Source organism: Branchiostoma floridae, unplaced genomic scaffold, assembly GCF_000003815.2.
Source record: "Branchiostoma floridae strain S238N-H82 unplaced genomic scaffold, Bfl_VNyyK Sc7u5tJ_1495, whole genome shotgun sequence".
Classification (NCBI taxonomy): Eukaryota; Metazoa; Chordata; class Leptocardii; order Amphioxiformes; family Branchiostomatidae; genus Branchiostoma; species Branchiostoma floridae.
Window position 1 is genome coordinate 154,829 of NW_023365730.1, and position 27,264 is coordinate 182,092.

Genomic DNA, 27,264 nt, shown 5'->3' on the forward strand with positions numbered 1-27,264 from the left:
CAACCAGCAAGTCTCTCAACATCATAGGTGATGGATATGCCAAAAAGCAGTTACACAAGCAACTGGATATGGTTTTGGAAACTATCAGACTTTTCAACTGGAATCCACCAGTTTTCGTCAGTGACACTGATGTGATCTGGAAGAAATAGGTCTTTTATACTCTAACTATGAATGAAGACAACTTCAGATGTCCAAGAGGAAACGTTGTAAGACAATTTTAAACTGAAGGCAATCTGGATTCCAAATAAAACAAAGGTAGGGCAAAGTCAAGCTGAAGACAATTTTCTTTATATTTCAAAGGAAAGCAAGACTAAGACACAGGTAATTCAAATGGATCAATTAGCTCTGGTTGTTTTAGTTGCAGGAGGTAAAAGTTTTTTTTTGCCGCCGAGGGGGGGGGGGGGGGTAGTGCTATGTCCCAAGTACCGGAAAGTTCCATACGTAGTCCCCTTTTCTGTTGAGGGTGGGATTGTATATCCTCTCATATATAAACGTTGGATACTTTTCTTGTAGAAGGAATTTTCAAGAAAGAAGTTGCCTACAAGTGCCACTCTGTGTTTCGCTGAGATCCTTGAGGCTAACCACATGTTTTAACATTTATTCATGAGAAGCTCAATTCGGTCCACAGGCCGCTTTTCAATGAGGTCTTGAGGGAAGAGGTAATGGTTCGGTACAAAATATAACCGAGGTACTGTTTACATCATGTCATGTAGAGGTCAAATCTAGAGCGTGTTAGAAGCGATCCTAGCCTCAGAATGTCAGAGTGATTAACAATGCGGTATGATACAGTATACAGGGTTGGACAGGTCCATTAGCCTAATTGTCCAGGGCAAGTGATCGGGCAACTGAATGTTCTACCCCACTTGTCCGTTCGGGCATGTAAGCTTTTTGCATTGAGAGAGAGTTTGATATACTGGTTACCTTTCACAGTCATAAAAGCAAGCATTGATCAACACAGAAAAATAAAACTAACAATAAAAGAGTTCCTTCGATGGAATTGAAAATACTTACTTATTTAGACAAATGTGATTGAAATGTCCAGACAAGTGAAAAGTTAGTTTGGGCAAGTAGATTTTTATGTACTTTTCCGATATGACAATTTTAGAGAACTTGTCCAACCCTGGTATTTCTTTACTGTGTCATCGGTGGCTTGGAGTTTTTTTCTCAATATGACTTAGCCTAGATCATAGCCTGATTGTTGCAATGCACATTTACAATTACAAATATGTGAAGATGACGTCTAGAGATAGGATTGATAGCCAGTGGAATCTGCTAGTGCCCTAGTAAGAACAGAGGTTTGTCTCTTAAGTGACCGTAACCGTGGACATGTCACCGAGCAAAAAAGGCGCATTTGTTTCAGACAACACCAGACTGAAAATAATTGTATAAACACCCAAAATGTTGTTATATGTAGCGTTGACTTGTTTCTTGTAAGTTCTCATAAGACAAGTAAGAAGACAATTGTGGTTTCGAAGGAACACATACAGTAGCGAACTATAAGCACGGTACATGTACAATGAAGTCCAAAATCACCAGGAATTCGGATCAACGTTTCTATGTTAAAACTGGATAATCATCCTCGTAAGGAGAAGACCATTTGAAACGGAATCTATCATATTTGGCACAGTTGGCATTAAGTCAGAATGGTCTTCTTACAGTCAATAGTCTGATGAGATCATATTGAATTAAATTAGATTATATCTTGAATAATTGTCTTAATGCAAATCGACCTGCACTACTCCTCAAGAGAAACGGAATGACAAAAACATTGCTGCATTAGCAGGAACTTTTTGAGGCCTATTCTAGTAACTTAAAGCCATTTAACATATTCCACAATATATTTCATTGCACAATAGAATATACAACACTGCTATATTTTGACAATATCATCATTAACATTCGAGTGAATTCAGTTCTTCAGTAGTCCATAACCTAATGTCTGGCATCATCTACAGTACAAAGTGCCATATAAACTTAAGGGTTTTTTTTAAGCTGATTTTACGTAGCATTAGACACGGGTCTCGCTAGCAGTCTCGTGAGAATAGACGAGATTCCAGATTGTCTCGGAAATTCTAACGATACTTGATAATATCATGCCCATGCCTGTATGCAAACATGTTCGTTCAGTAATATAGATCTCCTTTTTTTAAAAACTGATGTGACTTATACAGCGTCTCGCTAATAGTCTCACGATGATTGACGAGATTCCAGATTGTCTCGGAAATTCTCGCGATACTTCACGGTATCAGGCCCATGCCTGTATGCGCCCGTGTTCGTTCAGTAACGATACCGTCGGTTTCTCCAAACCGAAGAGGCGGACCTCCAGTTTCTCCAGAGTCGTACAGAGACCTCTCGCCATTTCTATCGGACGACATTTTCTCAACATGAGGAACGCATCTCTCAAGGTCATACCCTGGTGCGTCATCAAGTACTGAATCACTACTGCGGCTGCGCGGGATTTCCCGTGCACGCTGTGGACCAGCACCCGCTTTCCCTTCTTCCGCGCAGACTCGATAAACGTGTTGATCTCCTCCAAATAAGGCTCGATGTCGACGTCATCCTTGTCCTCGATGTGAACGTTCAACTTCGCGCGTGCGTGCTTGCTGGCCATCGGACACGTACACGGACATCTTTTAATCTGCTGAGCAAGCACTTCCTTAGAGGTCAAGTTCGAAAGGTCAAGGATACAGTCTATGGAGTATCTGCAGAGCTGCTGCTCGTTGTACCCTGCTTCCAAGTCGCCGATATAAAGATGATCTTGAACTTCCGTGATATTGACGTCACGGAATGGTGACGTAGGGCTCATCGGAACGTCATCAACATCTTCAGAAACAGCTGATGACTTCGGACTCGGAGGTCTCTTGTCTAAGTTCCCTGTACTTCTGGACAAGCTGCTGGGTGCTAAACTCTCCTTCCCTAGACGATATTTCTCAACTTGCTTGAACCTGCCGCTCCCGTCCGTAGAAATGGATAGGCCCAACTTCCGGTGGCCTCGTTGTGGTGCGACCTGGTTTCCGGCGTTCGATTTCGCGCCAACGTTGAACACAAACCTGTCGTTTATTCTCGCCATTGCCAGCGGACTCACCAATCCGTTCACCAGATGGGAGGGCGGGCTGAGCTGGTTCGGGCTCGAGTCACAGCTTTCGGGCTCATCTACGTCACTTCCGTTTCCGTCGTTCCCAGGGAACGATGGCTCGCACGATCGTACGAAGATGAGATTCGGACAGGATCCAGTTTTAGACATCATCTGTCCTTCGTTGTGAATCTTTCTCGTTTCAAACGTTGGTGACCGTCTGGTTCTGTGTGCAACTTTTGGAGGGTCGGGTTCTGCAGATGAAGTGGACTTCCTGGCATGCGCCATTTTGTGCGCCATGAGTCGCAGTGGGGAGGGCGGCTTGCTCTGCAAGGCAACAGAAATCACATCAAACAAAACATCACAGCCTTCGTTCTAGTTGGATTTCCTGGGAACTGTTTGAAGGTCGTTTCTAGGACATGTTTTAAGATCGCAGACAGGTACACAGAGGTCTTCTGAAATGTTTGAAGACTGTCTTACACCAAATCAATTTGTCCCTGCAGGATGAGGATATTAGGTCAACGGCTTATGAAATGTGGGATGAAACAATGGGAATTTTTCATCTTTATTTAATAAGATTCTTAAAGGTTGCATCGCACTGACCGTCAGTTTTGACATGTTTTGAAAGCAGAAATTCTCCTTAAGTAACGTTGATCAATACGACATGCACTTCTCTCATTCTTCATTCTATCAAATCATGTATGATATATAAGCCATTTAAGAGGGTATTATACTTTATGTATTTGCTTCCAGGATCAATAGGTTTATAGGGCGAAGCATTTACATGCACTCAGACTTGTTTCTTCACATCATAATGATCATAATGGCATAGGCTATCAAAATATTTTGAGTCGGCGTCACATAAATACCTAAGTTGCAGCCCACCATGGTTGATATTTGGAAACATTGTCAAAAAGTAATGACATATCTCTATTCCTCTGTCCAAGTCTATGCATTACGCAACATAAAACGTTACAGTTCTCGCCAGTTGAGATGGCCGTTAGGAACGGGTATTTGTAATAGATGTTTGGAAAAGACCATTTGAGATGGCCGTCTAAGATGGCACGATTTGATAAATGGCATCTTCAGGAGATATGGGATAGGAAATGAGACCCTTGGTGAAGTTTTCTTTCTTATCAGCACCTCGTAATTGCATCTCATTCTCTAAAGCACACTCACGACTTAATAGTCTATTTGCAAACGTTGCTAAGGTATCAACATGCAATTTTCCACTATTTGCCTCGATAGCATCAAGGCGTCTCATCCACTGCATAATATAGCAGATTTCTACATCTTTTGTGTTACGGCTTTTTTATGCTTCTATCACGTTCTTTAGATAGTTTTGCAAGAAAGCGTTTTGCAAGGACATCACATTTTTATAGATTTAAGCCGTTGAATGCATTTGGTGAAAATATCATCAGTGGCAGTGGGAAACGGGGTTTCCATGTAACTTTGTTGATGCAGTTAATGGTTCAATGTTATTCCGTTTGTGACTTATTTTATCACCATATAGAACCCCATCATATTACATCACGTTTCTACAGTATCAAGTCAACGAATCAATTTTTGCGTCTTTTTAAAGCCTTGCGGTGTTTGGGCATAATGTGATAACGAAATGTAGGAAACTCTGGCCTTTACTGCCAGTGGGTTAATCTCTGATTGACCCCTAAAGATCATTATGTAAGGCAGCAAAAACGCTATGAATTATATGCAAAAAGTTCTCTCCCTCGAAATGGCTTGTAAATTTCTTTAGGTCGTATTTCCCAAAATAATTTTAATCAGGTTCACATCGGATCAATGTGATTATGCGTATAACGGTTGGGCATGAAAGCGAAATTTGATATATGACTGAGCCAGAAAAACACTGTCTCGAAAAGACCTTTTAAACTTTTTAAGGTCTTACTTACTTCAGAAAATAATTCCACCAGGGTCTAATGGTCTTACATCGGATCGATATGGTGATGTATTCAACGACCCATATTTGAGACCAAATACCGAAGCTTATCTGACATTTACACTATTTGAGTAGTCGGTGCATGTATTGAATTTTCTTCGTCCTTGATATTGTTATTTTTTGGGTCAAGCATGGATTTGTTCGCTAGCAATGGAGCCTGGTGTTTGCTGCTAAGGCTAAGGGCTTTGACAGCAGATGTAAAGGTCTTTCATTATGGATTAACACTACATAGACTGTGAAAGCTTCTCCACGTACGTCAATGTTGTACACAAACTGAACTTTAAACATGAGAATTCTGTCGGATCAGTCTCCCCTTGAATATGATCCACTTGTGAACTTAAGACACAGTGCTTAACTGTTAATGTGGTCTACGTAGGAGACGTAGGGGGGGGGGGGGGGTGGCGGTGCTTTAGGTAGCGATGCAGCTTTCCTTGAACATTGGCCCAGACTAAAGTTACGTGTCCGTAACGTCAGGCGCCAATATTTATATATTTATTTATTAATTTGCAAATTCATGCCCGAAGGCTAATCGCAAGGGTACAGACAGTAAATAAGTAAGAAGTGTCTATTCTATTCAGCTATCTATATACATGATTCTACATTCTTTACTGGGAGGTTTGACTTCTTCTTTGGAGGCAGTGGCTGATGAAAAGTCCCACGTCTTTAATGACTAGTGGGTTCTGTGATTTTAACAGGAATCTGGATTTTTGGAGGTTTACCAACTGGTGAAAGTTTCAAATATTGTATTGATTGTTTGGAAAAGGTTGTTTATAATAATAGAAAACCATGATATCTTGAAAAAGGCAGAAGCATAATATACGTCTGACTGTCGTCTTATTTTCAATACTACTACAACATATACGCAGGGGACGGGGGGCGATACAACCTCCTTTGTGCATTGGCCCAGTACCAAAATAACGTGTACGTAACGTCAGATGACAGAGATAACAACCATGGTATCTTAAAAAAAGGCAGAAGAATATTTATAAAGGTCTAATTTTCAATACATATCGAATGTTGTGATTCAGAACAAAAATGACCTAACTGACCTTTTTCTGTAGCTTCGGAGACAGAAGAGACGAGGCAGAGTGCGCCTGCGCCTGCGTGAAGTCTGACGTCATCCGCTTCGCCTCTTCAGCTGTGTTCCGTCCCGACCCGTCTGTGGACATGGACGCCGTGAGCTTCCGGTGAGTATTGCGCATGACAACCGGCGGGCTCTTACCCTTCCCTCCCCCTCCGCACGAAATGGTCAGGTCCGGACAGGAGCCATGTTGGCTGCTCTCAAGTTTCCAAGATGGCGTCGATGACGTGCTCCCGGAAATGACGTCTCGCGGTGACGTACTTCCGTCCTCCCTGGCGCACTTCTTGGATTCCAAAGCCTTGACGGCACCACCCGGGACAGAGCGCGGTCTGTTTCTCGGTACCTTTGAAGAAGATATGAAGATTTCAAAGAAAGAATGGTCGGATATATTTCTACAGACGTTTCTACATAAACAAGAATACATGCAACAATGTAGGTCAAAAACGTGTTAAGAAATACGGAGCTTTAAATCTAGTGGCACATAATTTCAGGCCATATTGAACACAGATTAAGTGGTGACAGCTTGTTCTACATACTGTCATGTAGACCTATCATCCCTATTTATCTATCTATTCCACGAAAGATTGGTCGATGAAGCCATACATTGCCTAATAGGGAACTCCAAAGGAATGAGAGGAACCGGAAAATAGCTTACATGATAGCAAATCCGCGGTGATGCTACTTCCAAGAAAATCCAATTTTCAGCCCTGTGAACCGCAAATGTTATTTGCTTTCGGTAAATCCTCCCTGACTGACAGGCACATGGACGCTCGAGTGGTTCGTTTGATAGCATAATTGAATATTAACGTCTCCTGGCGAATACGTGAGGCTACTAGAAATGACCAGACTGTGTCTACTGGCCGGATGGAAGTTGTTTAGGGCTACCTGTGGTGCTACAATAATTTATGAAGATTGGACACTAAGGCATATATCTTTAAGTACTAATTACATGTTTTTTTAGTTAAACAACAAATCAAAGTATATCTAGACTGTATTTATTTCTCAATTTCAAGGGTAAAGACGAATTTTTGTTAAAATGTTATAGGTTTTTCATTCAATAATTTGAAAGGTGGGTGGTATGGGCAGGAGACGATGGTAAAATGGCTAAAATTTGCTTGGTTCAATGGCATCTGTTTTGAATATCTTTTTACATGACGACTTTTATCCATCATAGGGGGCGGAATTGGGAAGATTTTTTTGTCTACTAGTATCCAAACAGCAAAATTCCATCAAAGGACGGAAGAACGGACGCTGGCTATAACCCTGTTGTAATAAGTGTTATTGTTATTGTTATTGGGTGGGCCAACTACTCACTCTTTGCAGCCAGGGGCTGAATTGCGAGGAGCTTACAATAGGTGGGGCTAAAATCGCAGTTAACCTTTGACCCTTACGTTCGTGTCGCCATACGGCAGGTCCGTCCCGTTCATCTGCAGACTCAGCGACTTGCGCAGACTCCGAGACATTTTTCCCATCGTCCCTTGGTGCTCCCCTCCCGACACGCTTTGCGGCAGGTCTTCCGAAGACGTCTTGGAGAGGGAAAGTCTCCGCAGTCGGGCCAAGCCCTCTATCATGTCTTCGGCTGTCTTAAGACACTAAAAAGTGAAAGTGAAGGAAAATAAGAATATTTAAAGACAAGCTTAATCTACAGTTGATATACATTTTCTCTGCTCTTTCTAGCTTGCACGGAATGCGAAAAGTTGGGCAAGCCTTCTATAATATCTTCGGCTGTCGTAACACTGGGAGGTAAAAGAAACTTAAAATATTGAAAAGACGAGGTAAATCTACATACGTACAGTTGACATACATTTGAGCCTATACCAGGTTCCGCGGATAGGTGCTCTAATAGTAGAAATTGGGCAAATACTGTCAATAGTACGCTAGGGGAGTCGGCCGACCAGAGGACTTATTTCAGAGGATATATTAGTCCACCGATCCGCATAGCCTGTTAGAGCCTTAAGCATTTTATCTGTTCCCTCTAGCTTGCACAGAATGCACAAAGTTGGGCCGAGCTGTCTATCATTTCCTCTGATGTATGAAATAACTGGAAAGCAGCTGGAATTGAGAACATTTGGTAGAAAAGTCAGATCCCTGTTGATAAACAATTTTAAGCCTCCCTCTTGCACGGGATATGCCTACCCAATTAGCTGCAAATGCGTTCCTGCTATTGCAAAGATGGTTGAAGATATTTTGACGAGGAAAGAGGCTGAAGTTTAGCAACACGGTCTATCAAGTTGATATTTTCTCAGTCTCAAAAACTGAGAAAGAAAATTCGAAAAGGGTGTTGATAGGCTTGAATTAGGACTTTTTGATGATTGAATTGTTAATGACAATGGATATGGAAAACTTGGATATGGAATAATTTCTTCTGGTTTTGAATAGTTAGCCCACCGATTGATTGCTCATTTTGCAATTGTGTTGTGTCTTTTTTCTTCTTCTGTGCCTTGGTGAAAAACAGTGTTCCGTGCTAGTAACTCAGAGAGACAGCTTGTGCAAAAAAGGAAAGAAACAGTTTGTTAACATAACTCATAACCGAAATTCAAATTTTACACAATTCTACTGTGCTTCGGAGTATAGACCCTGGATACAGCGTGTCCCTGCACTAGAAAGACACAATGTTATGTACTAGTAACTAAGAGAGACAGCCTGTAACGGCAAAAAATGATAAAACAGTTTGTCAACATAACTCATAAACGAAATTCAAATTTTACACAATTCTACTGTGCTTCGGAGTATAGACCCTGGATACAGCGTGTCCCTACACTATAAAGACACAATGTTATGTACTAGTAACTCAGAGAGAAAGCCTGTCCAAAAAATGATGTACAGCAGTTTGTGTTTATAGCTCATAAGCGGAGTTCAAATTTTCTATAATTCAACTGTGCTTCTGAGTATAGACCTTGGATACAGTGTGTCCTTATACTGTAAAGGCATTTAAGTTCGCGGGGATTTGATTTCGCTACCGGTAGCGGGTAAAAGGGCTTTTCGCGGTAGATTTAAGTTCGCGGTAACACCATTGACAGCAGTCTAATACCATAATAGAAAAATGTTCGCAGTGGTTTTAAGTTCGCGGTGAAGTGATCACCGCGAAAACCGCGAACATTAATCCATCGCGAACATTTCTGCATTTACAGTATTAGAGACAGACTATATACATCAAACACAGTAATTCATCAAGCACTTCAAACGTTCAGACCTAATGGAAAGGGCGTCCTTGGTTGATAATGCCAGTGATTATGTTAACCCCACTTCGGGGTAATTCTCAAGGACATGATTGTGATGAAGTGGAGTGTTATGTAAAGGGTACCCTGCGGCATGATTATGTTCTTTACACCAGAGAGGGGGATTGGTATCTGTTACTGTGTATGTCCAAGTTATGTGTCAGTTATGTATGTGTCCAGGGACGCGTCCTGCAAAATAGGCCATAGCTTCATTATAAAATTGAACTAGTTTAACTGTAATATCCAACACAAAAATTGGACTCACCCGAATTTTCGACTGAACAGTACCATGTCTTTGTTATAGATTGAACAATGCACTGCTGTATGACGTCCCGATGTTCAGATAGATCACGTACGCGTGACTCAGCAAGCAGTGAATCATAGGTTGCAAAAACTTTCGTTTACATGCATAGTCTCCACTCTTATTAAAGCAAGCATATACGAATTCAGAATGTTTTGTTGTATAATGTTGGATGCATTAGGATGTCATAGTATATATTATTTAGATAATTGTTCTTTTTCTAAAAGTGCAGATCGCAATAACGTTTTATCAATGATGCACCATCTGCGTGCCTATTACATAAGGCTCTGGGGTCCTGAAACGATTGCCAGCAAAATGTACCTCAAGTGGATGGGACATAAACAATTTCTTCAAGCTTGTGCGGAGGACATTCTGAATATTTTCTCCACTCCAATAGGTAGATTGTCGTAACGAATCTCTGATGTCTCCTGGCTGGTTGTCAAATTGTCTGATTTTTTTTTCAGAAAAAAAAACTGTCACCAGCACAGCTGGGTTTCTGAAGCTAAGTTTTAGCTGATGCGAAAAAAAGTTGCATTTTTTGCTACTTGACAAAAGAATTGTGAGTGTCCACTTAAAAAACTCATCTTAAGCTCAGTTCAGAACAGGATATCAAGTTTAAGGATAGCTTGAGACAGTATTTCCTTTGTATACCGAATCACCATGGTTTGTTCAATACGTCTGTTTAAAGAGTAGCACCTTATATAAGTCATGCGTGCTGGGTAACATTTGTTTTCAGCTCTCCTTCGTTCTTATGGTCAACACAGGAGAATGTCAAGTTTACCTTCAACTACAATATTTGCACTGCCTCCATAAACTCTTGTCTTAGTCATACGTCAGTGTCACCGTGAATGCATGCAGCAATACTGTAATATAATGTATAGGTTTACATTGTATCGAGCTTTTAAAACTTTTTAAATGGTAGTTTATACGTTTTTCAATAAAGGTAATTCTTTTAGAATCACTGCATAGTGCATCTAGTTGTGACGTTTGTCTCATATTAGCTTCAGCCCCTAACACAGGCTAGTCGCAATCATCATCATTATTGACTTTGTTCTACATCTACATGTACAGTCTTTTGAAAAGTCATGATGTAGCTGCATTCAGCCTTTCTTCATTCTCAGTCCATAGCCCTACGGTGTGGAATGAACTATCTACTGAACAGCGACAACGGACAATAGTAACTAAGCTTTGAAAACGGACTGTCAGCAGGACTTACAGTTGTACATTGCTACCCTTTTTCTAAGTTATTTTTAGTGTATGTCACAATAATGTTGTATGTTCACGTATATGTGTCCAGCGGCACCTGAAAAGCAGGCAGTAGCCTGAGTGTGATTTCCCTGGTAAAAAAAAAAGATGAATGAAAAATGAATGAGACGCAATAGATTAAAAGATCGTACAAATATGCCCAAATAAAGAGCGGAGTTTGCAAAAGCAATAGAAATCCACAGCCTGCCCAAGGGGTCTTGCAGAGACTTTCAAATTAACGGTCATTCATCAATTCGGACCCTGTGATGTCACGTGGCGTACCTGCTGATGACGCATGTCGGTGACCTAATTTCTCTGTCAGGAGAAATGAACACGTCAGTTGCTAGGCAACGGAGAGCATGACAGACGTTTTAATCGTCTGAAATTCCAGACCGTGCCACACTTATACAAGGGAGAAATGCTGACATGGATCCTAAGCAATCAATATGCAGAAATCTGAGAAGGATCTAAAAAACAAAAATTGATAATCTGTTGATGAAGGAGGCTAGAAATCCAGGTGAACAATATCTAGAGGCAAAATTTGATTTGTACAGCTGGATAAAATAGGAGGCCTTCCGTTACTCTTTGTCAGTGGTACTACAATGAATTGGTAGACCAAATCAATACAAGTAAATTAAATCTAACTGGAAGTAGCTACTTGCAGATAAATGCATAACTATAAACTGGTCTGCTTATAGAGGTGATAAGTTAAAGTAAGTTGTAACAAGAGGGTCATTTGTGGTCAACATACTGATGATGAGGAGAACCTCAGCCTAATATGGTGAGGCTTTTACAACGGCTATTTTATACTGTACAGTCACCGGAACTTGCCCTTTGTAATAGCCTTCTACTGTATGTATTCATACAGCCAAACTCACTCACTGTCGCACATGTACACTGCAAAGCTACTTGATCAGATCAAGACTTATAACTGTCAATGGTTTTTCTGTGTTGTACCAATTAATAAAGGCCAAACAATGATCAAGTGATACGGAATGTGCTGTCTTCTTGTATCTTTAACATGCTAAATTATTTCCGTCTGGTGACAGGAACACAGCTACAATTTCAATAGAAACGCTGTGACAAGGATCACAATAACAGGCTAATAATAATAGAAAGGCCCTTGTAATCAGAAATGCTAATTGTGTCCACAAGGTGTTTAGGAATACCATCTGACAACATGATACATCTGTCGACATCATAATCCAAACCACTCAAGACTTCCTTAACCTCATTTATTCATTCGTCATATAAACGCACGGGTTGCACCTGCGTGGTGCCTGTATGTAGGTCCAGTATTGTTATGGGGCTGAAACATTTCTTCCCTAATTGTGGCATTACACAGCAATTACAATGGATGGGGAAGTAAATCTGCAGCAGCAGCACAGAACCCGATTAAGAAATTAGCTCAGAGAGGTTAAAGTGGTAAACATTGCCAGCAGGACAAGAAATGTTAATGTTGCTTACGTTGGAATCGACTTGAATGTTTTTGCTCACATGACATATAACCAAGTCAACAAGCTTCAATTGCACTGAGATTTATCACTGCAAATGTTTCGGTAGTTCTTCTTGTAAGTTTTCTCGGGGCGATACTACAGGAAGTAGATTCAGTCAGTATATCGCCCAGAAATCAGCAGACCTACTAGTTCCGAAACATTGGCAGTTAAATATCTCATATTGCTTGCAGAAAACATTTTGTTACCCATTAAGTTATCAACCTAACTAAAACCTTTCCAAGCGTAACGTTAACTCAATTATTTACTACCAACATTTCAACATTTCAAAACCGAAACAAAAAATACAACATACTGAAAATCACACAAACCTACGGCTATGCTGACGTCTTCGACTATCTCCACACGTAACCACTCTCGCTCCTTTCTGCCTGCGACGTGCTCTAGAAATCTTCTTCCCCACCTTCTCTCAATTGCACTTTGCGCTAATACTAATTTGAAGGCGCACACCGCCCGTCTTGAGTGCTTGGTAAACGCTGACGATTGTGATGAAATTGCGGTGCTTAGCGACGCGAGAAGCATGAGCTGAGACTCCCCGACACAGTCTCTCACGTCAATCCCCCGCTAGCTCCTTTTGAAGCGCAGAAAAGCGAGAGATCGTGTTAACGCGACACTTTGAAGCGAAATTGATGCCGTTTCTCATTCCCTGGAGTCCATTGCACAAGGACTTTTTATGCCACACCAATTTAATGTTTTGCTGTTAGGGTTTTATAAAGAAAACATTAGACCGGTGGGTAAAAAAATGAAGATCTTTGTTACTTTTCGGATCTTTTAAAAGAAAACATTGAACCGTCAGGTAGAAAAAAAAAATTTTTTTTGCAAAAAAGTCTGGGGTGGTGGGATCGAGTGGCTTACTGAAGGAACATAGCATAAATAACGAAAGATTTAGCAAATGATAAGATTTTCTTGGCACACTTTATGCAATGAATCAATATTTAGGGTGGTCAATTTCGCAATAAAATATTAATATACGTACCGTCCAAAATAACCACGTACATGCATTTAAATTTGACGCCCATAGTTCATTTGTCAGGAGAGTCAGTGAACATTTGACAAAGGGAGTCGTGGCAAGCTTTTTGTTCAAATTGGAAAGAATATAACAGCAGAATCCAGGAAGCAACAAATGGAATTGGTGTGGCCTTAGGATTAAAAGAAAGCAAGGTTTGCCCGAGGTGAGGAGATACCACTTAGGAGATTTCTTCAGGTGGATTTCATTTCAACACCGACTTTACTGACACTCCTACGTCATGTGCAAATTGCTGGGGCCAAATATCAATGATAACAATGGAAAGTACACCTTACCTATCAGGTTTCAACAGTATCGCTTATGCAGACACGAAAGCGAAAGAGCCGGACGAAGCCAGCAATGGCGGAGTATTTGCGTACATGTCTCAAACCATTAGGCCTTCGAATCAATATTGTGTTTCCAATGACGATCGTGAAAATATTATGTTCCAATTTTTTTCCTTTTGATTTCGGCCTTCAATTTAGCCAATTTTGATTATCTTAGATAACGTGGGACTCTGTTAGTGTTTGTTTTGTAAGACTTCACTTTTAGGTTCTGAATAAAGTCAAATAGTCAAATAGTGCCGCCAATTTGTAACAAGCTACAGGCACTTATTCGTAGGAATGGAGAGTTAATTACAAATATTTCTTAATAAGATAACGTCGGGATATTTGCACACCTGTTGCAAGGCTTTTCTCATTGGCCATGCCGGAAATGATGTAGAGCAAGCTTCCGGATTTAATCATCACTCTGGTGGTTCCAACTCCGATGTGGAGTGGCACTAGAGATATAATAACGTCAACACACTCAGGTTAAGCCAAGTGGGTTCTAATATGTGCTTCAAAAACCTTCTCGGTGAGCCAATTATCACAACGCACACTTCAAAGCTCATTATAAGCAGGCTTCATGAGCAATTGACATCATAACAAATGTGCTGACGTGTTGTAAGTTGTAACCATCAAATTTGATCATGTATACTTGGAGGATCATGACAACAAAGCTTCATTAAGCAGGCTTGTCCTAATTTTTGTGTTTTGACATCGGCCTCAGCTCGTACCTTTGCTCCTGAACAAGTGATACTTACATGGTCATGTGTAACATAGTTGTCTAGAACTGGTTTGGAAGATGGAAGGGTTCCAGGGGGTTTTCTCAATGTTTCCCCGTACATAGAGAATAAAAGGTAATATTGTTTTGCTGCTGTGTTCTTTCTTTATTCGTCTTTTGTCTGAAGCCAATCGGTACAGTAACCTAATGGTACAGGAATGGGTGCGAGTAGCTGAACAAAAGACTACAGCAGGCTTAGTGAAAACAATCTGCATTTTCGCTATAATTGTACCTTTGTAGTTTTTTAATCGTATTGTATTGTCGAGACGATAAACGTTTCCAAATATTTCCATATTGATAACCCACGAATAGGATATTGTTTTAAGAAGTTACCATTAGTATACAAAAGGCAAAGAAAACAACAAGGAAAATCGCCAGCCACACTAACAGTATTTCATACGATCCCTTGCAGAAGAACAGCACTAGCTATATATGCTTTGTACCGTTGTTGATAGACAACACTGCATGTCTGTACCACAGTTAATTGAAAACCCAGCAAGATTCCATTAAAGGTGTTAGTCCCATTATGAATCTCTCTCCAGATACAAAAAAAAAAAAAAAAACTCATGATGAATATTTTCACCACACCAAACATTGAATCGACAATCCCTTTACCATTTCTGCTTGGATCTGATGTTACACTACAATCACATACATCCCTTCTGTCTGGCTGGCCTTACAACACGTCAGACCGTGTCCCTTGATATTCAACAACGTGAAAGCAAAACGCCTACAATGCCTATCATACAGATATCATGAAATAGAATCGAGTCGGTTACATTTCATTTCCATTTCAAAGGCAACTCCGACCCTCCAGTGGCACGCAGACCTTGTTAGCCTATTCCCCATTGCATACAAAAAAAAGAAGATAATCAGGCAACACAACAGTGTGTTGTAGGGGTGGTACAAAATCGGTTTTTCTTCTTGGACCGATCTAAGAAAAAACGGACCTGAAAAAATTTAGTAGACCGGGTTTTGGATCGATTAGAAAATTAACAGATTGTACCGGCGCTATGGCTGCAGGCGTTCACGTGTTTTGGGACTTATAGGTAAAAAAAAAGTAGCAAGAGCAACTTATACAGTCGCAACATATACATCCAAAGGCACAGTTAGTGTTGTTTTCATGAAGATATGATTTTAAAAAGCCAGTGGATGTCAGATAATTCACCAACCAGAATCCAGTATAGCAGAATGAACCTTTGTTTTTTTATGCCACATGTTCATCTGCCTGGAGATTAAGCGTGTGCTACGCACTAGGATAGACAACAGTATAGAAAAGTCAGGTCCAAGTACGGTCCAGGTCCAACGGATCAGGTCCAGGTAGGGCTGGATACCGGTACAGAAAATTCAGGTCCAGGTCCAGTTCAGGTCCAGAGGATCAGGTCCAGGTCCGGACCTGAACCTGGACCTGATTCATTATGACTCATACCAATGGTCAATTTCATTACAAAGAAATCTGTTCGGTGGAGTACTAGGCTTACACTGGCGTTTTGTAATCCTACAACGCTAACTGCACCTGTACGATTGGCTGTAAAACTTGGTAGAAATTACTATAATTTCTACTCTACTGCACTCTTGTTATTTTCTTCCACCTGCAAGCGCCAAAACGTGTGAATGCCTGATAAAATAATCTTTTAATTTTCTAACCGGTCCAACATCCGGTCCACCTAATTTTTTCAGGTCCGGTTTTTCTGGACCGGTCCAATAAGAAAAACCGGTTTTGTACCGGTACGCTGTACCGATACCCAGCCCTAGGTCCAGGTCTGTATCAGAAGACTCCTTAGCTAGCTAAACTCCTTACTATGCAATCGGTAGATCAGCCTGGAGAGTAGCACACGCTGTAATTTGACACGAGCCCCCAGACAAGCTAGGATCCGTCTGCAGCTAATTGGAAGCTCCGCCAGAAGCCGCGAGCTCATTACACTCACATTCGTCACAGCTGAAGACTGCCGTGAACATCAGAGAGATCGTATTAGCTCAACACGTAGGCAATCAAGACCTGTTGGACACGACAGATGGTTCCCCTGTAGTAGGGTTGTGAACCGGTACAGAAAATTCTGGTACAGGCACGGTGCAAGTCCAGAGGATCAGGTCCAGGTCCAGGTCCAAGTCCGGACCTGAACCTGGACCTAACTGTGAAAACTTGTGAATGGGCGATACTCAAATCATTGGTCTTAGCTCACGAGTGCAATGAACATCAGAGAAATCGTATTAGCGCAACACGTAGGCAATCACGACCCGTTGGACACGACAGATGATTCCCCTATAGTAGGGGGTGGTACCGGTACAGAAAATCCTGGTACAGGTCTGGTCCAAGTCCAAAGAACCAGGTCCATGTCCGGACCTGAACCTGGACCTAACTGAAAACTTGTGAATTGGTCACAGATAAAGAGTACCGTGAACATCAGAGACATCGTATTAGCTCAACACGTAGGCAATCACGACCTGTTGGACACGACAGATGATACCCAACGTAGTAGGGGTTGGGTACCGGTACAGAAAATTCAGGTACAGGCACGGTCCAAGTCCAGAGGATCAGGTCCAGGTACAGGTCTGGACCTGAACCTGGACCTAACTGTGATAACTTGTGAATGGGCGATACTCAAATCATTGGTCACAGCTGAAGGGTGCAGTGAACATCAGAGAGTCGTATTAGCTCAACACGTAGACAATCATTACCTGTTGGACACGAAAGATGATACCCAACGTAGTAGGGGTTGGAACCGGGACAGAAAATTCGGGTAGAGGTACGGTCCAAGTACGTTCTAGCTACGGTCCAGCTACGGTCCAGGTCCAGAGGTTCAGGTCCAGGTCCGGACCTGAAGCTGGACCTTACTGTGAAAACTTGTGAATGGACGATACTCAAATCATTGGCAAAGCTGAAGAGCGTAGTAAACAACAAAGATGATCCCCCCGTAGTAGGGGAGGGTAACGGTACAGAAAATTCAGGTACAGGTACGGTCCAGGTCCAGAGGATCAGAGCCAGGTCCGGACATGAACCTTGACCTAACTGAAAACTTGTGAATGGGCGATACTCAAATCATTGGTCATAGCTCACGAGTGCAGTGAACATCAGAGAGATCTTATTAGCGCAACATGTAGGCAATCACGACCTGTTGGACACGACAGATGATCCCCAACGTAGTAGTTGTGGGTACCGGTACAGAAAATTCAGGTACAGGTACGGTCCAGGTCCAAAGAATCAGGTCCGGGTCTGAACCTGGACCTAACTGTGAAAAGTTGTCAATGGGCGATACTCAAATCATTGGTCACAGCTGAAGAGTGCCGTGAACATCAGATGGATCGTATCATCTCAACACGTAGGACCAGTTTGTATAGATTGTACCAGGTTGTATAGATCCAACCGTTGTGTACAATATACTGTTTTCCAGCTAGTGAACACAAGTGTTATAGATATTTTGTAGCCCTTCTTAATAAACAATCGACTTTTTTCTAAGGTTCATAGGGCCTGACGCTACCATCATGAACATAAAGAGCGGCCTATAGCGATAACTGTAGCAGCAACTCTTCTCCCTAAGTCAGAAACATCAAGCTTAGGCAAGCTAAGCTGTTGCGAGTTGGCCCCTAGTTGACATGCCTCATTCACTATTGTCAACTATTACTCTGCTGAAAGAACTAAACTTTCAGTTGTCATCATCTGTATTGTTTTGTGGTCTTAATCATCCTGTAAAATGGTGTTTTTCAGTGACATATCATTATGTTTGGCCGACCACTTCTTGTTGGTCTGGTAGAGAATGGTTAGACCGTCCAGCGCTAGACAGTAGTTAGACAAGTCTAGAGCGCACGTGTTAGCTAGAGACTCAACGAATAACATGATATCGGCGATCTCTCTCTTATATGACAGAGGTAACATGTTAAGGAACAATTTTTTTATGCTTAATAGTCAATTTTAACAGTAGTTACATTGGCACGTAGAATGAACTTTACACTGGCAGAACTATTTTATTTGCACATAAATTGATAGCTTTCTTTGTTAATTAAAAACCTACTCTTCAACGGATATTGCTCAGTTTCAACCACGTACATGTAAGGTAATGGATGCTACCTGCAACGCTTGATTGTTTGCAAATACTATCCGGTTAATTGAGTAGCTATTATTTGGCGTATCTTATTACCTACTAGATGTCTGACCTTTGTCGCTGCAGAGAGTAATTTGGTTTCTAATAGGCTGATCTATTCAGGCAGATCTCCCTGTGGTTACAATTAAAGCTTGTGGCCTATAGGTCTCTTTAAAATTCATAACATTTGCAAAACGCCTGACAACATCATCCGCCATCGCCTGTTGACCTTATCATTTTATCTGGTTACAATTAAATCTTGTGGCCTATAGGTCTCTTTAAAATTCATAACATTTGCAAAACGCCTGACAACATCATCCGCCATCGTCTGCTGACCTTATTATTTCATCTGCCAGTGGATTGGAATTAAGCCCCTTGCGGTCTATAGGCTATCATTGCCATGTAAGTCTTGTTGACCTTTGAAATAAGATCCTTGTGGTTATTATTTTAGAAACATTCGTAACGATAGATTTGCATTCAAACTTTTTGGTCTTTCCATAAGTTTAGAAAATGCCTATTTTCCCACTAAAGTATAGTCAGGAGAAGAAACATACTCGGTAGTAGTGTACGTACTCAAACAAAAAGCTAGGTAACCTTTGAAATAATATCCTTGTGTTTAATCTTTTAGAAACATTATTAACGATGGATCTGTATTCAAACATTTTGGCCTTTCTATAAGTTAAGAAAATGCCTATGTTTCCACAAAGGTATTGTCCAGAGAAGCAACATAGCGGTTTGTAGTGTGCGTACTCAAATAAAAAGCTAGGTAACCTTTGAAATAAGATCCTTGTGTGTTAATCTTTTAGAAACATTATTAACGATGGATCTGCATTCACATTCTTTGGTCTTTCTATGCCTATGTTTCCCCACAAAGGCATTTCCAAGAGACGCAACATAGCGGGCAGTAGTGTGCGTACTCAAATAAAAAGCTAGGTAACCTTTGAAATAGGATCCTTTTGTGTTAATCTTTTAGAAACATTCTCAACGATGGGATTTGTATTCAAACGTTTTGGCCTTTCCATAAGTTTAGAAAATGCTTACATGTATGTTTCAACTAAAGTATAGCCAGGAGAAGCACATACTGGGTAGTAGCGTGTTTGCTTCAATAAAAAAACTAGGTAACCTTTGAAATAAGATCCTTGTGTGTTAATCTTTTAGAAACATTATTAACGATGGATCTGTATTCAAACATTTTGGCCTTTCTATAAGTTAAGAAAATGCCTATGATTCCACAAAGGTATTGTCCGGAGAAGCAACATAGCGGTTTGCAGTGTGCGTACTCAAATAAAAAGCTAGGTAACCTTTGAAATAAGATCCCTGTGTATTAATCTTTTAGAAACGTTCTTAACGATGGATCTGCATTAAAACTTTTTTGACTTTCTATGCCTATGTTTCCCCACAAAGACATTGCCAAGAGAAGCATCATAGCGCGTAGTAGTGTGCGTACTCAAATAAAAAGCTAGGTAACCTTTGAAATAATAGCCTTGTGTTTAATCTTTTAGAAACATTCTTAACCATGGGATTTGCATTGAAAATTTTTGGTCTTTCCATAAGTTTAAAAAATGTCTATGTTTCCACTTTGTTGCCTGGAGTTGGCAAAATAGAGGGTAATGGTATACGTGCGTACGTGCTCAAACAAAAAGCACAGCAAAGTCAGAATGATTGGACTCCACGACAATACCGGTAGCTTTTACCGGCCTCGTCTTTTGCAAACTACCAAGCCACGTAAATTTGGCAACAAACCAAGTTTTACTCCATTCAAACTACCACAGGGGAACGTTTAGATTTCGTTTGAAAAACCTTGCCATAATTTTGTGGAATACATGATACCTTCCTCCGAATGTTGACATATTGAAAACATAGGTTTTATTATAGACATTGGTAAGCTTTCTGATAACAATCAGATTATCTGCTAATAATTCAATTTGCTTCTGTGTTGGTTTAAGGTAACAACCTAAAGTTTGTCCAGTAATTGAATAAAGGAAGTGGGTGATACAGAAGCAGAAAGAATGAAACATTTATACAGTTTGTCAGAACGATAGTGAATAAACTGGCGGGATGGTTTAATAAAAATGCAAAACCCTTAAGTTCGTCCAGTAACTGACATAAGGTAGCGGATGCTTCTTGAACAGTTTCAGAAGGAAGAAAACATTAATACAGTCTGCCAGAACGATACTGGTTGATGGGATATATTTCAATGATAGCTTAAATGTATTAGAAATACATTTAGTGAAGCTTTTACGTTGTACAGATATTTTTAGACTTGCACAGAGCCTATGATAGTGTCATAAATATAGTTAAAAATTCTTAGTCAGTGACTTTGTTTACAGCTGCAACTTCAACGGTAGCAAAAGCAATGAAAGATGTTTAACATTTATGCAGTCAGAACGATACTGGTTGAAAGAGCATACCTCCCATGCCGTTATTACGGCCGGTGCTGGCTGGTAAGTGGATGACCCCAAGTGTTACTACACACAACATGTAGCGTAGTGCTGTCAAGTCATCTTTCGACTGGCAGGATTACGTGAATTTTATCTAAACAATCATTAATATACAAAATGCAGTTACTCAAGCAACTGGTTATGATTTTGGAAACGGTCAAATGTTTCATATAACATCCACTAACTTTCGTCACTGACACTGAAGTGATCTGGGAGAAACTGGTCTTTAAATGCACAGGAGGCGAAGACAATTTCTCCCAGATAATTTCTAACTGGATGGTTGGGAAAAATCCTAAAGTTTGTCTAAAATCTGACGAAGGTAATGAAAATCTAAAATGCAGTTACTCAAGTAACTGGATATGGTTTTGGAAACCGTCAAACGTTTCAGATAGGGTCAACTAACTTCTGTCAGTGACAGTAAAGTGATCTTGGAGAACGAAATGTAGTGGATGCTGGAGAATAAACCATTTATGCAGTCTACCAGAACGACGCTGGCTGCTAGAACGGACCGCCCGTGTTTTTATCCCATCTGCTGCCGTCTTGATTTAAACCAGTCTGATAAGAGGATGACGACCCAAGTGTTGCTAAGACCCTAAGTCCGTCCCGTAATTGACGAAAGGTAGTCATAATATGCTACTTAAACGGCAGCAGACAGAACAAAGCATTTATAAAGTCTGTCAGAACTATACTGGATGAACTGGATGATTTCAGAAAAATTGAAATTCGTCCAGTAACTGACGGAGGTAGTGGATGCTACTTAAACGGTAACAGAGAGAAAAAACATTAAAGCAGTTTGCCAGAACGATACTGGTTGAACTTGATGGTTAAGAAAAATCCTAAATGTCGTCAAGCAACAAAAAGAATAAAACATTTATACAGACTGTCAGAACGGTACTGGATGAACTGGATCGTTTAAGAAAAATCCTAAAGCTCGTCCAGTAACAGAAAGAATAAAACATGTAAGCAGTCTGCCAGAACGATGCTGGGTGCTAGAACAGACCGCCTGTGTTTTTATCCCATCTGCTGCCGTCTTGATTTAAACCAGCCTGATAAGTGGATCTCAGGATGTGTCAGCTGTAGGCGGCTGAGTAATCAATCTTATATAGGTCGTTAGTATTCTGCTGAGGTGCTGGTGTGCAAGCAGGCAGAACAGGACTATTAACAGGCCGTAAACCGTGTACATATAGACTTGGATCGATGTCAGAAATGTTTCGTAAATCTTGCTTAAAGACGTTTATAATTTTATATGCTGTCTACTGCTACTATTTAGCAGTATATGTCGTTAGTATGCAGTGCAGTTGCCGGGTGTAACCAGGCGTATACGTAAATACACAGAATAGCACTTTTAAAAGGCAATAAAAGGTGTACATATAGACTTGGATCGATGTCAGAAATATTTCGTAAATCTTGCTTAAAGACGTGTCAGGTTCATGATTTGATATGCTGTCTATCTTCACGTCTAAATGTGTTATACTGGTGAGGTGCCGCGGTGCAAGCAGGCAGAAATGTACAGAACGGACTATTAACCCTCAAACCACCGTATGGGGTCAAAACTGACCCCAGGCGTATATCAATGTGTGCCATTATGTCATTTCTGGTCGAAAACAAATTTCCTTCCAGGAGTTTGTTTGTATATATGTCCGATAGCTTCTTTTACGATTTTACCGAGATTGGCTCATTGTTGATTAAGTTATCCTAGAAAGTTTATGCATGGTCCACTGGGGTCAAAACTGACCCCAGCATTTTTTTAAACAAACTTTTGCGACCCACACCTAAACTACTTATCGTAGGATCACGAAATTTTCAGAGAAGGATGTACATGTAAGCCAAAATTATTGTAACAACTTTTGTGCCATTATCTTGTTATATGATGACATTATGACGTCATCTAGGTAATATCGGCCGCCATCTTGGATTTTGACTGATGACGTCATCAAATTAGCATAAATTATGGATATTGAGCCATGAAATTTACGTTGAATTTTATAAGATGTGATAAACAACTGTTATTTGCCAAGAAAACCTTAAAACCTAAATGTTTAATACAAAATTAGAAAATTTTGTAATAAATATATCTGTCAGAATTCCGTTGTCATGACAACATGAAAAATGATGAACATACTTTGTTCACTGAAAATGTTTGCTATCAACATTTTCTAAAAAGTTACCAAGTTTGGTAGCCCTAGCATAAGCCATTCAGGCGCAATACGGCATTGAAGTTGGTACAGGCATCAAAAACCTCCTTCCTGGTCTGAACAGCGTTGGCGCAAAATGTGGTCCTCATGATCTTTTGCATAAACTATGATAATGAGCTAGAAGTATTCTCACCTAATCATGTCAGACTGTCCCACATAGATTAATGAAACTATACATATATACAAATCACAAAAAGAGTGACACAAAAACTGTATTTGTACAAAACGTTTTGGGGTCAGTTTTGACCCCATACGGTAATCTACGTCACAAAAAAGCTACGGTGGTTTGAGGGTTAAAAGGTCGTAACCGTGTACATACAGACTTGGATCGATGTCAGAAATGCTTCGTAAATCTTGCTTATTAAAATAAACACGTGTCAGTTTTATGATTGTATATGCTGTCTAACTTCACCCCTGATTGTGATGTTGGTGATGTGTCGGTGTGCAAGCAGGCGCAAATATACAAAAAGGGACTATCAAAAGGCCGTAAACCGTGTGCATACAGACTTTGATCGATGTCAGAAATGTTCCGTAAATCTTGCTTAAAGACGTGTCAGGTTTAGTATTGGCTATACTGTTTACTGTCACCCCTGATTGTGTTATGCTGTTAAGGTGCCACGGTGCAAGCAGGCGCAAATATACAGAACAGGACTATCAAAGGTCGTAAACCGTGTACATACAGGCTTGGATCGATGTCAGAAATGTTTCGTAAATCTTGCTTAAAGACGTGTCAGATTTTTAATTGGATAAACTGTCTACTGTCACATCTGATTATGTAGCTGTAGAATTGGGCGTAATTCAGGCAGACTCTTTGAGATACTCAATGCATGCATCATATCATGATTATTCATGTCTCCTAATGCCTGTAATCTGTAGATCTATCTGTGTGCATTTTCTTATTTAGATTTAGATTTATTTAGATTAAAGACTAGACAAACCAATAAATGGTAAACAGCTTAGCTGATATATTTCCTCATTAACCCTTTAAAATTAATATTTATCTATTTATGGAATATTTGGACAACTCAGATCCTATTTTATTCTGTCGAATTGATTTCCAACGGTGCATATAAAAACATCATCATATATATTAAATGATAATAGTACAGAAAGTTGTAACATATATATATTATAAGGAACAGAAGGCAAAAAAATATGCTTTACATGATCAAAAATGAGAAGACCATAGAAAACAAATTAAAATCGTGTCCTTTACTCGTCCAAGCTCACATTTGGTTAAAGGATACCCGTGTCTTACTATCATTAACTCTTCCATAGCGGTTTAGAATTATGCACTATTGCTACGCCGCTGCCCCAGCTGAAGTTTTAGTTCATATTTTAGAAATATGCTCGTATACACCCATGAAATAGGTACGATTTTCAGATGCGTACCAGAGTCTGTCTCAAACAAATGTTAGGGTTTTAAATTCATGTCAGAATCTCGCTGGCAAGATTGCTACAATTAGTATTCGTGTCTGGATCTTGCTCATAAAAAAAGCCACAAATCTATATTCCATTCTAGATTTAGCACAAACGACGACTTCAACGTTAGATTCGTGTCTGGATCTAAGTCATAAAATTGCTACAGTTTTAGATTCATGTCAAGCTCTAACCGTTTGCTGCAACAATAATTATTGCTACAGATCTAACTAAAGACTGCTACACTTTGTGATCAAATTTTGGCTCTAGCTCTGAAAATAATGATTATGAGACATTATTTCCTATAAGGTTAACCAAATCCGTGAATGGAATTCCGAAACAAATTATTCCTAGCCTGGAAAAATAACAACAAAATTTAAATGAGGCTGTTATTCAGGATTACGTACATAGCTGTCGAACGATCCGGTTCTGACCAGAACAGTAATATCACGGGTCTAAATGATGCTATCAACTATATGGATATTTTTCAACGGCATAAATCATTCTATTCTATTAAGAAAATCAATTCTGGAAAGGGGGTACATTTTTTTCAGGCATGTAGATGATTGGTAAAATGTGTCACACGTTATTGCCAAAATAAGTGACATAATATGTGTTGATGTTTCAATCAAATAATTCTAAATTTAGCTCATTATGCAAGCTGGTATGGCAAACCCGACGAGGGACCTCAGTTCAACATGTCTATAACTGAAATGTAAAAGAAAAAGGAAAGCAATGTGATGGCCTATTCAGTACCGCGTGTCTGAAAGGGGCCCGTGTTTGCCACAGAATTTGACTAATCCTATTATTCATCATGTTTATTGATCTTCACATTCAGTCGCCATGGTCCATAGTACGGGAATACATTGTATACATGTAAAATCATTTTGTCTAACTAGCTAAGAGGCTAGGCTATAATGGCCTTTGTAAAATATGGCGATAGTTTCTTCAAAACTGGCTTCTGCAGATTAGTGGGTGATAGAACAAAATGTGTGACTTAATTATAATGTGCAAACTGTCCAGGTAGCCCAAACCAGGAGAACCCAGAGTGATGAGCATGGCAGAAGAAAAGTGGATCTTGCAAAAAGAACTCTGCAACAGAGCTGAGTCAGCTTACAGATGTGCCATATATGTGGCAGAGACTGTCAATATCATATAGGACTGTTTAGCCATAGTCGACACTGTAGGGCTGATATCGATTAGGATTTTACCATGGTCAATATTGACCAAGAGAGGCCGTGTAAAAATTCCGTATCGGAGGACACCCCACGTGTTGCTTTACGCAACATGTACCGTAGTTCTCGCTTTACTAACCAGATAATATGAATTTTTCTAAAGAGCCACAAACATTATTCCATAGGCGTTACACTGTCCTCCTACATAAGTATTAAAAATGAAAAAAAAATGGTGGATGCTGACTGAAACGTTTGACCGTTACCAAAATCTTATCCAGTTGCTTGCGTAATCATTATTTGGTGTATCATGTTAACTGGATGTTACGCCTTTATTTAAGTACCACCACGATAATCAACATATCATATACAGAGAGCTAATCTTACTAAATGATTTATAAATTGTACAAACATAAACAGTTATGATCATTCTATACACTAATAGATAATACCGGTATTTCTTTTTACCAATAGAGACTATAATATTCACGATTGACTGCAAGTAGCTATCTACCATTATTCTGTTTTATTAAAAACATGTCAAAGCTCCAAATTTTGTAAAAAAAATAACGTACATCTTTGGACTACAGAACCCAGATTTATGATGAAAACACCTACCTACATAGGTATCTACTTTTGTTATGATTTATTCAAAATATGTGAAAGTAATATATATATATATATATATATATATATATATATATATATATATATATATATTTGCAAAAGAGAGAATACGTCCAAAGTAACAGATGTAAGAAATAACGTACATCTTTAGACCGTAGAACACCTATCTTACGAACGCCGTGTTTTATTCAAAATATGTGAAACCAAATAAAATATTTCTTAGAAAATAGAATACAACCACAAAAACGGATGTAAGAAATAACGTACATCGTTAGACTCCATAACGCAGATGTACGATACAACATCTACCTTACAAACACCGTGTTTTCTTTAAAATATAAGAAACTAGAAATATGTATATATAGATATAGTGAAAATAAAATATATCCCCAAAACTGACGTAAGAAATAACGTACACCTTTAGACTCATTATCGCAGATGTGCAATAAAAACACCTACCTTACAAACACCGTGTTTTATCTCCCGCGCCGGCGGCACAGCCGAACATCGATTCCGCACCTCCCGGTGCCCCGCACGCCTCCTTCCCGCTCTAAGGCACACCTGCGGCACCTGGAATTCTTACAAGCATCTCGCAGGCAGGTAGGGGCGTACAGGTGGTGATTAGTTTCTGTGCGGATTGAGACCTGTAAGAAGATCTGAGGAGGAGAAACAGGAGCCTGTGGCTGTCCTTAGTGCTGAAGGACGGACTCTGGTGTTCCACCCGCTAACGGGGACTGTTATGCACCTTCGTGGGCCCTTAGAATGCAGTGCCTGGTTTCTTGGTCATTCTATCAACAGGGTTTTTGCGGATTGACAGATTGACAGTCCGTAGTAA

General features: G+C 40.0%; 1 protein-coding gene across 1 annotated transcript; it reads right to left on the reverse strand.

The window, feature by feature from the left end:
- Positions 1-1,026: 1,026 nt before the first annotated feature.
- Positions 1,027-27,264, reverse strand: LOC118407871. Its single transcript, XM_035808435.1, has 4 exons — positions 26,889-27,264; positions 7,500-7,700; positions 6,077-6,451; positions 1,027-3,400 (listed from the first exon to the last, which is right to left on the reverse strand). Exons 2-4 carry the CDS (start codon positions 7,677-7,679, stop codon positions 2,246-2,248), a joined length of 1,710 nt encoding a protein of 569 aa, XP_035664328.1. The 5' UTR covers positions 7,680-7,700; positions 26,889-27,264; the 3' UTR covers positions 1,027-2,245.